Genomic DNA, 15,224 nt, shown 5'->3' on the forward strand with positions numbered 1-15,224 from the left:
AATAAGGGCGTCATTTTATTTAACGAAATATATTCAACTTAATTACGAAGAAAGAGGAATATATGGTGTGGCCATCATCATTGTTAAGATCGTTTTTAAGAATGAATGATGATAAGTCATGAACGACCAAACGAGTTGCAGTAACAGTATATTAAACGCAAATATTATATGATTGGATCTAATATATCAAATAAATATCGAAAAAATTTCGCCTAACATTATTTTTAGTTATTAAAATGTTGAAGGTAGAACTGACTTATTAGCATAAAAGATCAATTACTTAATTTAACTTAATTAATTGATGTTTAATTTTAAAATAGTTTTACATTTATTATGAGTATTAATTGTGCTAGTTGATAAATTTCAACACTAGAATCTAAACATATACAATTAATTAATTAGGGTTGAAGGCATAAACAAAAAATTAAATCACCGGTTGTGAATCGTGTGCGTATAAGATATGTACACTCATTTGTTTTCATTATTTTTAAACATTTAAGATGTTATTTTTATTTGGCCTCGTTCATCGTAACTTTTCAAAAGTAGTCAGTTGTCTGTGAACAGATGCGTATGTCTGTTTTCATTTTATATTTTAATGTCACCCGAATGAATGAATGAACGAACCAATGATGTAAGGAAAATCAAATCAACTCTGGACGGCGATTTCGAGGCGGCCGAACCTGGTTCACTCACAAATCACAGCAATTTCACAATCCACGCATTCCCACACGTCACCGGTTATCCAAACCTACTTTTTTTTTTCAATAATTCACGGCCGTCTTTACTCCTTTGCTTACTGCTCTGCTCCGAGCCTGCGTCGGGGATAAAATTTAGCTGTCTTGTTTCATTATTGTGTGAAACTTATAAATACCCTTTGCCGGTCTGATTGCTCTCTCCCCATCTGCCATCTGAATAAGCTTGTGCAACACACCGAGAAAGGAGCAACGTCAAAGCAAAATGGGTGATAACAACAATGAGGCGTCTGCGCAAGCTCCCTCCATTCCTCTCCTCACTCCGTACAAGATGGGGAAGTTTAATCTTTCTCACAGGTACATGTTGTCTTACAAGTATCATCTAATTGCAAAATCAATAACAACAGCTTGTGTTGCTTGGAATTGGATAACCCTGTTTCCTCATATCTTCCTCACAATAATTGTTCTTCAGAATTGTGTTGGCCCCATTGACAAGGCAGAGATCTTACAACAATGTTCCTCAGCAGCATGCCATCTTATATTACTCTCAGAGAACCACGAAAGGGGGTTTCTTAATAGCTGAGGCCACTGGAGTTTCTGACACTGCCCAAGGGTAATAGCCTTCCTTTTCTTTCCCCTTATTCTCATAAAAAACCTCTTGCTTCCCAACTAATCCGTTTCAGTGTTCTAACGTGTAAGATATCCTGATACACCTGGGATATGGACGAAAGAGCAAGTTGAAGCATGGAAACCAATTGTGGATGCTGTCCATCGCAAAGGCGGTACATTCTTTTGCCAGATATGGCATGTTGGGAGGGTTTCAAATTCAGGTGCGTTTTCTTTACCGCAAATAGGAATAACAAGAAGAAAGGTTGGTAAATTATAAGACCATATCAATTGGAACAACAGAATCAAGTGGATAACTGTAGATTGAATTTTGCACTGGATAAAGCATACAGTATCTATGAGGTTTCTGATCAGTTCCCATTTTTTTTTTCATGATTCTGCACCCATTATAAAACCTTTCCATCCTCACTTTTACGAGCATTTAAGTTTTGAAAAAAAAAAAAAAATACAGCTGAAGCAATCAACTTCGTTCTGAACTATGTAAAGAACAAATTTGCAGTGTCAAATCTGGAGGAGGGTGTTACTGTACATGATTTAGTAGTAGAGAATTTATGAGATTGCAATGAATCATAGGAATGAAATCCTTAGTTTTAAAGTTACAAATCTCTGAGTTAACATTTATTTTAAAAATACGCCTCCACTGTGGCTATATATTTTCTGATGCATGTAGGTTTTCAACCAAATGGACAAGCCCCAATCTCATCATCGGACAGGCCACTACTCCCGCAAGTTCGGGCTGATGGAATTGATGTTGCACAGTTCACTCCTCCAAGACGTCTAAGGACAGATGAAATCCCTCAAATTGTCAATGATTTTAGGGTTGCAGCCAGGAATGCCATTGAAGCTGGTCAGTCCTATTTTCAGAAAACTAACGGAACTCCTGCCATGATTACTGATTAAGACTCAAAAATCAGTAGCTTGTTTAGGCTAGAAACAATGGAGGATGAAATGAATTTATTATTCAATATGTTTTTTGCTATGGTTGAATGATTATACAGGTTTTGATGGAGTTGAAATCCATGGAGCTCATGGTTATCTTATCGATCAGTTCATGAAAGACAGTGTGAACGACCGTACGGACCAATATGGTGGCTCTCTGGAAAACCGTTGCAGATTTGGTCTAGAAGTAGTTGAAGCTGTGGTAAACGAGATAGGCGGAGACAGAGTTGGGATAAGACTATCGCCTTTTGCAGATTACATGGAGGCGGGAGATTCAAATCCAAAAGCTCTGGGAGTGTACATGGCGGAGAGTTTGAACAAATATGGAATTTTGTACTGTCACATGGTGGAGCCACGGATGAAAAATGTTTTGGAGAAAGTTGAATGTCCACACAGCCTGTTACCAATGAGAAAGGCATTCCGGGGTACATTCATAGCTGCTGGAGGGTTTGATAAGGAAGATGGAAATAGAGCCATTGCTGAAAATGGAGCAGATCTTATTGCTTATGGCCGTTGGTTTTTAGCAAATCCAGACCTGCCAAGGAGATTCCAGATAGATGCTCCTCTCAACAACTACAAAAGAGACACCTTTTACGCATCCGATCCGGTGGTTGGTTACACAGACTATCCCTTTCTTGAAGACTAGCAATTCTTCAGACTGTACGCAGTAAAAAAATTAGTTGGGGCAGAACCAAACTTTTACTGCTGGCTCACAAAAGTAGTTTCATTTCAATAATGATGAAGATCTTCAATATTCTTGTAATCTCAAATAATTGTACTTCTCAAGTTAAGAGTAAAATATCACCCTCACCCCTTTATAAATCTTTCAAAAATAAAACTATTATTTGAGTAGAAATCTTTTCAAGTATTAAAAAAAATGGACATGACAATTATATTTTTCTATTAAAATAATTTTGAAATACTTAAAAAGGTAATATTATATTATAGCTCTTTCATATTTAACCTTAACATTACAATGAGGCGGTAAGATTTGCACTATTTTTTTTGGCAACAAAATAGTAATTGCATCAAAATAACCCTTTTTAAGCCTTTAACACTTACCCATCTATTTGTTTTATTTTTTTCCTTTTTTCTTTCGGAAAGAAGCTTCGGACTTCTACCGCGAGCGTCGTAAATTGAGCACTTCCACCAAAGAAGTCGTGGGTGGACGAATGAACTGAATCTGAACCATGGCGTTCACAGCAATATCTTCTTCAATGCCGTCTAGTGCTTCTGTGCGCTCAATTCTCTCCTCCCAGTGCATATCAACTCCCACCACTCCTTCACAGAAATCCTCATCTCTCTCGTGGGCATCTTCATTTCCGTCCATTAGCCTATCTAGAGGCTCCCCTTTTGTCTCCTCGAATCCCGCGCATGCCAAGGTAAAATTTCTTTACTGGCAGCCTATTCAATTCCCTGTTTATTCCGGAGGATATCTTATTTCCATTTTTAAGTTTATGATTTATCTGTTGTGGACCACGAATTTCTTGCACATGTACTTGGTTTTTATATGAAAAAATTCTGGAACTAACAAATTTACAAAGGCAAAACAAGTTGCTTTGATTATTCTTAAAAATTTTGGCTATTTTCTCTATTGTTGTTCACTTTTATTGGGATAAGTTATGTGAAAATCTAGTTTCAGAAAAATCGATTGGTATAGGAATGGAATCAAAATAAACGGAAACCTGAAACCTGAAACCTGAAACACTAGTGCAAAAGTTGGGGAAGGAGAATTATCTGTGAGGAAGTTATCTGTTGTGGATTTGCTGCCAGTTATGTATTCAAGCCAATGGACAATACGAACTCGACTATATTGTAACTTTCATAAAACTTGCTCTTCAGGATATGGTTTGAGAATTTGAAAGAATACTGCCGGCAGTCATCTTTAAGTGAATAGTCGTGCTGTTATTATAGCTGGAAAAGAAAAAAATGACTATTACATTGTATACAGAGAGTTCTCAACTATTTTCTGCTTCGTTCCAGGTCAAATGGCTTTATTGCTGTTGCTGGGCAGTTCTCCAGTTCCGTATCTTTCAAATTCTTCATTTTCTACCTTGTATTTAAATTGAGCTTGGAATTGATGACAACATTTCAGATTTAGAATAAATACACTTGAGCCGTTTTGAACCCATGACCACTTGGTTAAACCTGGGAGAAGTTCCCTAAGTTGAAATCCTCGGACACATCTTGGTTATATTAGCAACTTACTGACTTGAGCAACATTCAGGAAGATTTGCATTGAACGAAGTATAACATCTGTCTTTTTGAAGAATTGGAATAGAAAAGCCCCCTTTGGTGGCAATGCTGTTATGGACGCGGCTTTCATCACAGTTTTTTTCCTTGGTCTATATCATATTATTGGTTCAAAAGTTTGTTGCTATCTGGAAAGCTTGGGTACAGGGTCCAACACTTGCGCAGCCTGTGATTATGAGGCTTACTAGCAGCTACATGGATAATAGGATGTAGAGCAACCAAACCATTTGGAGTAGAAGCAATAATAAATAGCCGAGGATAGCAAGGCTTTATAGAAGGTTAGATAACCAAAGATCTTTCCACAAAAAAAAAAAAAAAAAAAAAAAACACCAACCGTTTCTTCTACCTGAATGCTTTAAATGAGCATAGCTTTCTAGTCGAGACCAGTTCTTAGAGATATTTAGCCAAGGACTGTGTAAACTCAAACCATTTCTTCTACCTGAATGCCAACAAGAAGAAGGTTCATCTATAAAACACCAACCTCATTATGCTATCAAAGCCAAATTCCTGTTTTCAATGCTCCTATTTCAAGACCGCCATCATTCTGAGCTTTTGTAACAATTCTCCATCGAACCAAATGAGTTACTTTCCCTCCTTCCTTTCCTCTCAAAGAAAAATTGAAGAAGTCTTTTGAACTCCACTCTAACCAAAGACCATAAGAACTAAAGACATATAATAAGGCCTTCCCTAGATAGAGTAAAGCGCTTCCATCTATCAATCATCAGAATCTATTATACCATAGGATAAGAGTTCCTGCTTTTCGTAATGATTGGAAGAAGGAATGACAACTCCTTTAATCAAAGCAGTTCCTGAATCACAAGGAGCAGTTAATGTTTGACTACAAGGTATGGAAGAGAACGTCTTTGGATCTTCACTTGTATCCAAACAGAGTTTAAGAGAAGAGGAGCCCAAGAGTCGCAAACAACCTTCTTCAACATCTGGATTGATTAAAGAAACTTCTGGAAAAATTATAAAAGAAGCAACCATTTATTTTTTCCGAGAATATTGAAGAGGGTGAGATTCCTTTGATCTCCTTAAATCAATTTAGTACCATGAGGGCTGAGAATCTCTGTACGGGAAGGATTCGAATGCGAAACATTCTTGGCAATAGGCGAAACCTCTTGAACTGGAACGGAAGCATTAACTACAGGGGGAACTGTAGGAAAACCGGCCTCAAGAGACGTCTTCATTAATGGCGTTGGCTGAACTGAAACGTTATCAAGGGAATTCCGTTCGTCTCATTAAAGGGCTGTAATAAAGATTGAATGCCTTACAAGAGTCTTCTCCGGGCAACGAGGCAACTTCTTTTGGAGTGAGTAACGCCTCTGATGGAACGAGGCAACTTATTTTGCTAAAATCTGTCTGCACCACCTCCTATTTTTTCTAATCCAAAAAGATTTGAGTCGTAAGTAAAGTCTTACAAGAATCCGTAAAAACGACGCTGACCTTCCAATTCATCTTTACATCATTCTTATAACTATTAATAGATGAAGTAACTTTTCCAATATCCAATTTCTTTAGGGAAGCTGAATTTGGTGAGCACTCCTGCTGCACTTCAGAGAATCTTTTACTGTTTTAAGAGAGTCGAGTAACTTTTAAATTTTGTTTTCTTTTGATAAACGACCAGTATGTTTACACTTGTAGGTTTTATTCATACAATCAGCTTGGACAAGAAGGTCACGAGGGGAGGCTGCAAAGCGACCAAACAAGAAATCATGGAAACAACGGACAGATATGTATATGAGGCCATTTTTACTAAATGTTTTCTTTTCAAAGAAATTTATCCATGCGAAGGTAATGCATAGAGGAACAAGCAAAGTAATATCAGTGGCGACAACAAATGCAAAGGATCTTAGGAACAGTTTACCGTCACTTACAGATCACAATGCATGTAGAGTAATAGGGAAGCTTATTGCGGAGAGATCAAAGGAAGCAGATGTATATGCAATGTCGTACGAGCCTAGGAAGGATGAAAGAATTGAAGGTAAGCTTGGTATTGTTATTGATACCATTAAGGAGAACGGGATCATGTTTGTACCTTGAATTTAAAAATCTGGAAGAATGAAACAGAAAAAGAGAACGACTTAAAGTAAGGCCTCTTATATAGGCAGCCGAGGATGAGACTGTAAAAGCTAACATCTTCCTATTTAACTCGTTTGAAATATTCGAAGCTGTTGCTCTTACTAAAAACTCCCTTGCATGCTATGCCAGATATGATTCTATTGGCAGACTTATCTCATGATTTGGAGAGCTAACTTCTGAAGTTTCTTTACTATATTGTGAAAGGAAGATTGTTAGAAGGAAATGGGTAACCATAGAACGTTCTTCCAGATATGGCAGTAGAGTCATAATGTCAATAATCACAGAAGAGGAGAGGTGGGGTGGTGGATTGGATATCTGCTTTTCTTCTCCATCTTACTATTTCAAATTTGTTCCGTTTTTATTTCTAAGCTTTCAAAAGATCTCTCTTTAGATGTTTTATTTTGGCATCAACTTCACATATTTATTTTAGTTCCTCAACTTTAAAAATTGACCATTTAATTCTTATCTTTGTTTTATTATGTGAGCATATATTTGCAGTGTATAACTTGAAATTAAGTACAAGGACTAAACTTATGAAATAAGTCTTAGGAACAAAATGATTATATTTAAAAAGTACCGTGATTCATATAGACATAATGAAAGTTGTAGGACAAAAAATGATTATTTTTAGAAGTGTAGGGCTTCTTTTTATGCGAATTAAACAAAATTTTCGCTATCAATGGCCAGTGTGGACAACGGGTTCTTGAAGGCCCCACAAAAGGCGAAGGCAAAGGCAAAGGCAACGGCAGCAGCAGGTGTAAGTATCTCATCCATAGAAACAAAACCAGTGGTAGTGGTTTTGAGTTGAGTCTTTCTTAACCTTGCTTCCGTTTCATTCCGTTCCATGGCCATGGCCTCTCCTTCTATTCCCAATTCTCTCTTCTTGAACAGAACCTTCCACTCGCCTGCTCGCACATTCCGTACATGGCCGGTCTACGCATCCCAACCTCCCAACAACCGCCAAAGGCCTCCACCGGGCGTCGACACAAGAATTCATTGGCAAAATGATGAAGAAGGTTGGATTGGAGGCCCTAGGCCTTCCCAATCCCGGCGAGACCAGAAGGAGCAGAATAATAATAATAATAATAACGCGTTGGGTCCAAGTTTGGCCGATTTGCTCAATAACTCATCCGACTCTCACTACCAGTACGTGAGCTTGGCTAGCTGGCTGCATATGCTTCGTTAATTTCGTTTTGAATTTGATTGATGTTGGTATCATGGTTTGTTCTGTGTATATATGCGCGCAGGTTCTTAGGAGTCGGTGCTGAGGCTGACCTAGAAGAGATAAAAAGTGCGTATCGGAGATTGTCAAAGGAATATCATCCCGACACCACCTCTCTCCCTCTAAAAGCTGCGTCCGACAAATTTATGAAATTAAAACAAGTGTACGAGGTCCTCAGCAACGAAGAAAGCCGCAAGTTCTACGACTGGACGCTTGCTCAAGAAGAGGCAAGCCGCCAAGCTGATAAGCTGAGGATCAAGTTGGAAGATCCTTACGAGCAGGAGCTGCAAAGCTGGAAATCCACTCCAGATATGGTCGATCGCCTTGCTGGAAGGAACATGGACTTGAGTGATCAGGCCACCACAGCTCTTACCTTGGATATCCTTATCATTCTCTTTGCTATAGGCTGCATTGTGTATGTCCTCCTCTTTAAGGAACCATATTATTGATTAGATACAAACTACCATACAAGTACAACACACTTTCAATCGAGTGGTACTTTTCTTTCAAAATCAAATTGAATATCGAGTGGTACTTTTCTTTCCAGCGACACACAAATTATTCAGTCATCCACGAATACTATATATATATATGTGTGTGTATAGTACTCGAAGTGAATGGAAACAGAAACAAACCGAAGTGGAGGGATTAATGGTTTACTGTTTCTAGCGCTGGATATGACATGCTGTGCATCTGGTTCGCGACTAATAGCATCTGAGTGCCGCCTTGTCCTCGAAACGGATCCATAGCTACCGTCGTAGGATAGGATTTTAGTTTAATTAATTTGTTTGCTCCGGAAAAATGGCAGAGATGCGATCGAGAGTCGGGAATATCCGCCCACCTTAATTTTATGTTTCCAAGAAATAGCTCCCAAATAAGTCTCCACGAGAATCGGTCAAGCTGACTAATATTTTCAAAACAAATGAATGATGGAGTTCGAATATGACAGCCTCTAGTTTAGCTATATTTATTTTCTTCTTTCTTTTTCTATCACAACCACTTTTTTCCTGCAAAGAACCATAATTTACTTTTATCACTTTTTAGAACAAAATGTAGTGAAGTCTTAGAATTGGAAACCATATATATATATGATACAATGCAAATGCATCACATTAGAAAATAGACAAGTTGAAGTAGATAAATATAAACTGGTGCGAGTGCATTATCTTTCTCCCCTTTGTTCGGGGGTGAGTCCTCCTTTTCCACAGTCAGGGCAGCTCTTTAATCCAAATCCTTGGCACTCGAAACATCTGAAACAAGCAAAATGAAAGGATATGAATAGATGAGTTTAAATTAGTTTGAGTTGGAACAAAAGTAAGAGATTGAGTGAGTGAGTGAGTGAATGACTTCCAACGCTCGAAGATGTTTCCGTTTTTCTTGTTTCTCCCAGTCCCCTGAAATTGAGTTGAAAGCAAACACATGAAGGAAATTAAGTTGAAAGCAAACACATGAAGGTATTATAAGAGGAGAAGATGTTAAATGTGGAGTGAATTGAGCATTGAGAATTGAGAAGGATGGGATGGGTAACCTTGCATCCGGGACAATCGATAGCCCCTTTACCTCCACACGTTTGGCACCTTTTGGGCAGCGAAAATTTTGGCGCTGCAGCGAAGGGGATGTTGGATGGTTTACTTCTACTTTTATTTTGTGGCAGTATGGCGAATCCATGGGGTGGGAATGGGAACGGGAAGGTGCTGTTGTTGCTCTTTGAGACAGAGCTGCCGCACCACGCCATCTTCCTTTCTTTGGGCTTTACTGTCGTCAATTCTCCTCCTGTCTCTCAACTTTATAATTCTCAATGTTATCCATATTCCACCGTTTATTCTACACCACTCTTCTTCTTCTTCTTCTAATTTTTCTTCTTATTATCTTGTAATATAATAATCTCCCCTAAACCAAACATTAATTAGGTGCCGTACGGATGCCAACTTTTCTTACTAGTCTTTAAATTTTTTTGGTCCTGATTTTTATTTAAAAGAAGAAAATTACTCGATCACCTTAAAAAAAAGTTTGAACAAGTTAAAAAGAAAGTAACGTGTGAACCAAGAAGATTCTTATTCATTTAATTGAATATTTGTTAACTCTCTTCCCTTCAGATGTGATATGTGATATTTGGAGTACTCTCTATTTAGGTTCTAACTATAAAAATTGAGTTTTGAGGAGGTGCAACTGGTGCCTGCTTCATACTACTTCGTTATGCTACCCTTTTGTTGATTTCCTCCTTGTGGTGGAGGATCGACTAGAAGTGGATCCACAAAGAGCTGCCAGTAAATAGTTCCCGCAAAAGTGCACATTATCTTGTAATCATCTTTAACATTTGTTGAGTAAAATAGTATTAAATCCCAAAGAAATTGATGTAGTTGAGGGAGTTTCTTTTTCTTTTGTTATTTCATTTCATTTTTTCTTTTTCACATGGCGTTGCGATGTCGAATTTCACCTATGTTCACGTAATAAATTACCAAAGACCACCGAAAGGAAGACTGCAAATTTTTAGCGCCCCCTTTCGTCTTTCCCTTTCCAACTAAGATTCGTTTCACTTCTACGCCTTTGTTTTGATGGCCGACAACATTCCGACAGTTGCACCCCCCGCCGATCGCCAACCATCTAGCACCCAGGAAGAAGATCCCCCACCCCCGCTCACTCCTGTAGAATCTGTGCTGGCGGTGGCTAATTCTCCTGCTCTACCCGAAAAAGAGTCGATTCCACCAACAGACGTTGTTGTCGAGCCTGTATCGTGTACAGCTGCTGTAAAGGAACTGGTTTCATTGTCTCCTCCGACAGCAGTGGTGGAGAAAGAAGAGCCACTGCAGCCACCAGCTCGATCTACCGAACGTGACTTTGAGGTAGAGGCAAAACCTTCCGATGCAGGAAAGGACGTCCTTGGTGTTGAATCTTCTACTAAATCCAATACAATTGAAGAGCAGAAGATTCCTCAGGCTTTGGTTTCTTTCAAGGAGGAAAGTAACAAAGTGGCTGATCTTGCAGATTCCGAGAGGAAAGCCCTTCAGGAACTGCGGCAACTTGTCGAAGAAAATTCCGTAGTTAGGGAAAATCGTGCACAGGAAGTCCTGGAGGCAGCTCAAACTGAGAAGAAGCTGTCAATTTGGGGGGTTCCTCTTTTTGAAGATGACCGGACGGATGTGATCCTCCTGAAGTTTTTAAGGGCGAGGGAGTTCAAAGTGAGGGATGCATTCCTTATGTTTCAAAACACAATTAGGTGGAGGGAGGAGTTTGGCATCGATTCACTTGTCGACGAGAACCTGGGGGATGATCTGGAGAAGGTGGTGTATATGCATGGATACAGCAGGGAGGGTCATCCAGTGTGTTACAATGTCTTCGGAGAGTTCCAGAACAAGGATTTATATACAAAAACATTCTCCGACCAGGAAAAGCGGACCAAGTTCTTACGTTGGAGGATTCAGTTCTTAGAAAGGAGTATTAGGAAACTCGATTTTCATCCTGGAGGTATTTCTACTTTATTTCAGGTTAATGACCTCAAAAACTCCCCTGGTCCTGGCAAGCGAGAGCTTCGATTGGCCACTAAACAGGCTCTTCAGGTGCTTCAAGACAATTATCCTGAATTCGTAGCCAAACAGGTTTATACAATGTCTTCAACTATTTTCTTCATCACATATAGTTGAGGAGAATTAGGATCTTGATTTCTTAATTCGTAGAATAATATTTACTTGATTTGGTTGAAATTTGATTATTGTATTGAATGGACCTTCATAAGGTATTTATCAACGTTCCTTGGTGGTATCTTGCATTCTATACGATGATCAGCCCGTTTCTAACCCAGAGGACCAAAAGCAAGTTTATCTTCGCAGGGCCTACGAAATCTGCCGAGACCCTTTTCAAGTCAGTAAAGAAAGAGTTAGTTTTATGTATTAATTGTTTTTCCTGAGTTGGGTATGATGATCTACCAATGCAGATACATTTCTCCCGAACAAGTTCCAATCGTGTATGGTGGCTTGAGCGTTGACTATTGTGATTGCAACCCAGATTTCGATGCTTCTGATCAAGCAACGGAAGTCTCAATAAAACCATCAACTAAGCAAACTGTTGAAATTATAATTTATGAGGTGTGATAGAGAGACGTGTTATGTCTCTGTATTTCATGCTTTATGCTCTTTGTATGCAAGCCTTTCTTTACTTTCTGTCCATGCGTTTGTGTAATATTCAGTGAAGTACCAAATAGGAGTATTTATTCTGTGTGTGATTGAGATATTCATTGCGTTGCAGAAGTGCATTATTGCTTGGGAGCTACGTGTTGTGGGATGGGAGGTGAGCTACAGTGCTGAATTTGTGCCTAATACCGAAGAAGCATACGCTGTGATAATACAAAAGGCAAGAAAAATGGCCGCAACTGATGAACCAGTAATCTCTCAAAGTTTCAAAGTCTCTGAACTGGGAAAACTGTTATTTACTATTGACAATCCAACCTCTAAGAAGAAGAAGCTCCTGTATAGGTTCAAGGTCAAGGTTTTAAGAGAGTGAAGCATTCTAGCCCCGATATCGGTGCCTGCGAGAAGGGAAAAAAGAAACACGTAAGGCGCCTTACCTCCGTTGATTTTACCTTTGCATCTTTGAATATATTAGCGCAATCATTCAGTCTGTATCTTAGTGCTTGTTTGTTATGCCATCGCATATTATTTGCATAAATTCGAATTCGTCATTTGTTATTTGGTCATTTTATGTGTTTTATTTTACCTCATTTGTTTCTCACCTTTTTTTTTTCTTTTTTTGGAGTTGTAAATCTTGTTGATGGTGTGTTGAGGTTTCATTTTGTCACTGTATTTCCTTAATTCCGTTTTGCTTGTCTGTCTCTCTCTATGAACAGTCTCAGTGAATTTCATAACTCGATCTATTTAGACAGTCAACAACTCTAAACAGCTTTGTTCGTTATAAATGATAATAAAGGTTTGGATGGACTTCCCCCCAGGTTGTGTACTAGTAACTGCATATTTTGTATAACATTGAGAAACAAGGGGGGACAGGACAGTGGATGGTCTTTGTTTGTCATGTCTCCGACCATATCATACTCACAACTTTAGCTGTGTACATCACTAAGTTTAGCTTTCTTGGGTATGATGAATCTTACAAAGCATACGAGATATGTATAGGGTGGTCATATTTATTGACCTGGATTTCCTTATGCCCATATAAATCAAGCTTAAAAATTCGCTGCTCCTCCTAGCTCCCATTGTTTCTCTCCATCTCCCTACAGCTTGTACGATCGTGCAGATTTCCTCGTACGTTGTTGGATAAGGGGGCGGTGGTCGTTTCTTTAATTAATGGAGGAGTTTTGAGTTCCCTCCTAGGAGCAGAGGTTTTGGTTGCTAGAACTCTAGCCTGTTTGAGGGCTTTTCTTGGCGTGAGTCTATTTTTTCTAGTTTGTGAAAAGTGCAATTTCCAAAAAAGAAAATTGAAGTTTTCATGTAGCAGGTTATCCTTGGAAGAACGAATATTGTTGATGGAGTTGTGAGAAATAGATATGGCTTGTGTGGTTAAAGGGACTTGAAGTTAGTAGTGTTTTAGACAAAGATGTTAAAGGGAGATGGATCAAGGAGTTCTTCCTCCCTCTGTGGTTGGTGAGAAGGATAGATTTTTGGGGTAAGTTGAGATGTGTTCTCTGTTGTGGGGCCTTTGGGGTGAGCACTAGCAGAACAGTAGAACCTTTAGTGGAGTTGAGAAGGGCCCATGGCTCAATGTTTGAAGGAGATCAATGTTGTCTGAACTTGTACACTTATCAAAATTAAGTTGGTTCTTTATTTCAAAAAAACTAATTTGAAAATATATTCACATTTAATAAAAACTATTATTATTGGAAACGCTAAAAACTAAAACTAATAATAAAGGGATTACAACTGCAAGCCTAAAAAAGAAATAGAAGAATCTTAGTTGGTAAAACAGATTGTTTGTTAATTTTTTTTAAAAAAAATTACTTTCATATCACACTTGAATATGATTACTTGTTAATTTACTTTTTAAGATAAAATGAATTAAAAGTAATGGTACCATTATCAAATATGATGTCTGATACTCCAATGAATATCATCTTGTTATATTTATTTCACCACGTTACTAGCCATTATTTTATCAATGCGTATAAAAGTAATCCAACAGAAACAAAAGAAAAGAAATTCTTAATTAAAATATCAAAGCGATAGTTAGCATAATTAAATATTGCTTCACATTCGAAGCATAATTTCAAATAATTAATTACTTAAATTATAATTATATAACAACAGAGAGCGTTTAGGTTTGGGTCTGAAGAGGAACAGGCATCTTCATCGTGAAGACCCACAACCCTGACTGCCAGCCATAGCCCCAATCCCCTCAATTGTCTTCTCCCCCTCCTCACACCATGAAGTCCATCTTCCAAGCCCGATGTCTTCGATCCCCAACCTTCCGGTTTTACTTGCAAATCAGCACGTCATCATGTTAGCCACCGCCGCTGCCGCCGCCTCTTTTTGGCTTCGTTCCAGTCGGAGCCGCTTTTTCATTCTCTTGCTTTGTTCCCCCCTCCTCGTTCCCATTTTCTGCGCTACTTTCCCCATCATCTGTGCCATAGAGCTCTGCATCCGCCTTGCTCGTCACAGGATAAGGATATGTCTTCGCGATTCCCCAGAAAGCGAACGGTTGCGGCGATGTGAGGAAGGCGGCTGCAGATCAGCGCTCCCGGAGAAGGTTGGCGATGACGGGGAGGAGGATATCGGCCTATTACAGAGGTACTTGGATGATCAGCTACTGCTTGTTCGATCTGTTTATGAATGTGGGGATTGTGCCGACGACTTAAGTGGGGATGCTCGATTTTGTGACATTGAAAATAGCAATTTGATTCCACTATTAGGCTGATACCAATTCACTTTTTTTTCTTTTTTTCTTTTTAAATTTTCGTTTTGTTTTTTCTGTTGTTAGTGTAAAATAATGTCATTAAATCATTGAAATTTTATGAATTTCTAACAAGTTTAGCGAGCTTACTATTCTATGCGTATGCGGAGTTGTTGCCTGTGCGGTTATTCGCAATGTCCAGGACTCGAATCGAGAATTGGTCGTTTTAGAAATCTGGCGATAAAAAAACAAGAGAAATTCAAGATGAATCCGAGAAAGCTTTTGTAGCAGACAAATTAGCAGGCTCGGAGAGCAATTGGAGAAAGGCAGGGCTAAAAATCCAGGTGTTCGAGTAGGATGTGTTTCTAATACATGACATTGGTGACACGACACGTAATCTGACTTGTTTAGGAAAGGTAGTAGAATTAGGTTGCATGTTCGACCAAAACATTGAGCGACTTCATAAAAAATGCAGCCTCAAGTACATATCCTTGGGCGGAATAAGGGCATTTTGTGTGGGTGCATAGAATGGCCGAATAAAGGCATCTGAATGCTAGAGGCCACTGCCTTAAAAT

General features: G+C 38.8%; 6 protein-coding genes across 10 annotated transcripts; 5 read left to right on the forward strand and 1 right to left on the reverse strand.

Moving 5' to 3' along the window:
• The first annotated feature begins 625 nt into the window (after positions 1-625).
• On the forward strand, positions 626-3,021 carry LOC111780882 (12-oxophytodienoate reductase 1). The gene is made up of 5 exons (XM_023661243.2): positions 626-1,049; positions 1,165-1,305; positions 1,392-1,522; positions 1,990-2,166; positions 2,318-3,021. Exons 1-5 carry the CDS (start codon positions 958-960, stop codon positions 2,902-2,904), a joined length of 1,128 nt encoding a protein of 375 aa, XP_023517011.1. The 5' UTR covers positions 626-957; the 3' UTR covers positions 2,905-3,021.
• Positions 3,022-3,187: 166 nt separating this feature from the next.
• On the forward strand, positions 3,188-7,626 carry LOC111785799 (uncharacterized). Of its 5 annotated transcripts, none has more exons than XR_015411595.1 (5): positions 3,188-3,640; positions 6,156-6,495; positions 6,723-6,887; positions 7,281-7,350; positions 7,485-7,626. XR_015411595.1 is itself a non-coding variant. In XM_087117150.1 (3 exons), exons 1-3 carry the CDS (start codon positions 3,449-3,451, stop codon positions 6,764-6,766), a joined length of 576 nt encoding a protein of 191 aa, XP_086973276.1. In that variant the 5' UTR covers positions 3,188-3,448; the 3' UTR covers positions 6,767-7,053. The 5 variants fall into 5 exon arrangements, 2 of the variants coding, with proteins under 2 accessions (XP_086973276.1, XP_086973241.1); XR_015411609.1 differs by having other exon boundaries at positions 6,802-6,887; XR_015411608.1 differs by lacking the exon at positions 6,723-6,887.
• Positions 7,373-8,361, forward strand: NDHT (Chaperone DnaJ-domain superfamily protein). Its single transcript, XM_023666182.2, has 2 exons — positions 7,373-7,739; positions 7,841-8,361. The coding sequence occupies exons 1-2, from the start codon at positions 7,438-7,440 to the stop codon at positions 8,262-8,264; spliced, it is 726 nt and encodes a 241-aa protein (XP_023521950.1). The 5' UTR covers positions 7,373-7,437; the 3' UTR covers positions 8,265-8,361.
• A 510-nt stretch (positions 8,362-8,871) lies between these two features.
• LOC111810762 (SSUH2-like protein) lies at positions 8,872-9,603 on the reverse strand. Its single transcript, XM_087117182.1, has 3 exons — positions 9,344-9,603; positions 9,163-9,209; positions 8,872-9,065 (listed from the first exon to the last, which is right to left on the reverse strand). The coding sequence occupies exons 1-3, from the start codon at positions 9,548-9,550 to the stop codon at positions 8,978-8,980; spliced, it is 342 nt and encodes a 113-aa protein (XP_086973308.1). The 5' UTR covers positions 9,551-9,603; the 3' UTR covers positions 8,872-8,977.
• Positions 9,604-10,167: 564 nt separating this feature from the next.
• LOC111801461 (patellin-3) lies at positions 10,168-12,690 on the forward strand. Its single transcript, XM_023685472.2, has 4 exons — positions 10,168-11,411; positions 11,549-11,673; positions 11,747-11,897; positions 12,058-12,690. Exons 1-4 carry the CDS (start codon positions 10,371-10,373, stop codon positions 12,310-12,312), a joined length of 1,572 nt encoding a protein of 523 aa, XP_023541240.2. The 5' UTR covers positions 10,168-10,370; the 3' UTR covers positions 12,313-12,690.
• Positions 12,691-13,963: 1,273 nt separating this feature from the next.
• LOC111808798 (uncharacterized) lies at positions 13,964-14,798 on the forward strand. The gene has a single exon (XM_023694986.2). The coding sequence runs from the start codon at positions 14,206-14,208 to the stop codon at positions 14,671-14,673; it is 468 nt and encodes a 155-aa protein (XP_023550754.1). The 5' UTR covers positions 13,964-14,205; the 3' UTR covers positions 14,674-14,798.
• Positions 14,799-15,224: the final 426 nt, after the last annotated feature.

This window comes from Cucurbita pepo, chromosome 1 (genome assembly GCF_057944985.1).
Source record: "Cucurbita pepo subsp. pepo isolate OVF chromosome 1, ASM5794498v1, whole genome shotgun sequence".
Lineage (NCBI taxonomy): Eukaryota > Viridiplantae > Streptophyta > Magnoliopsida > Cucurbitales > Cucurbitaceae > Cucurbita > Cucurbita pepo.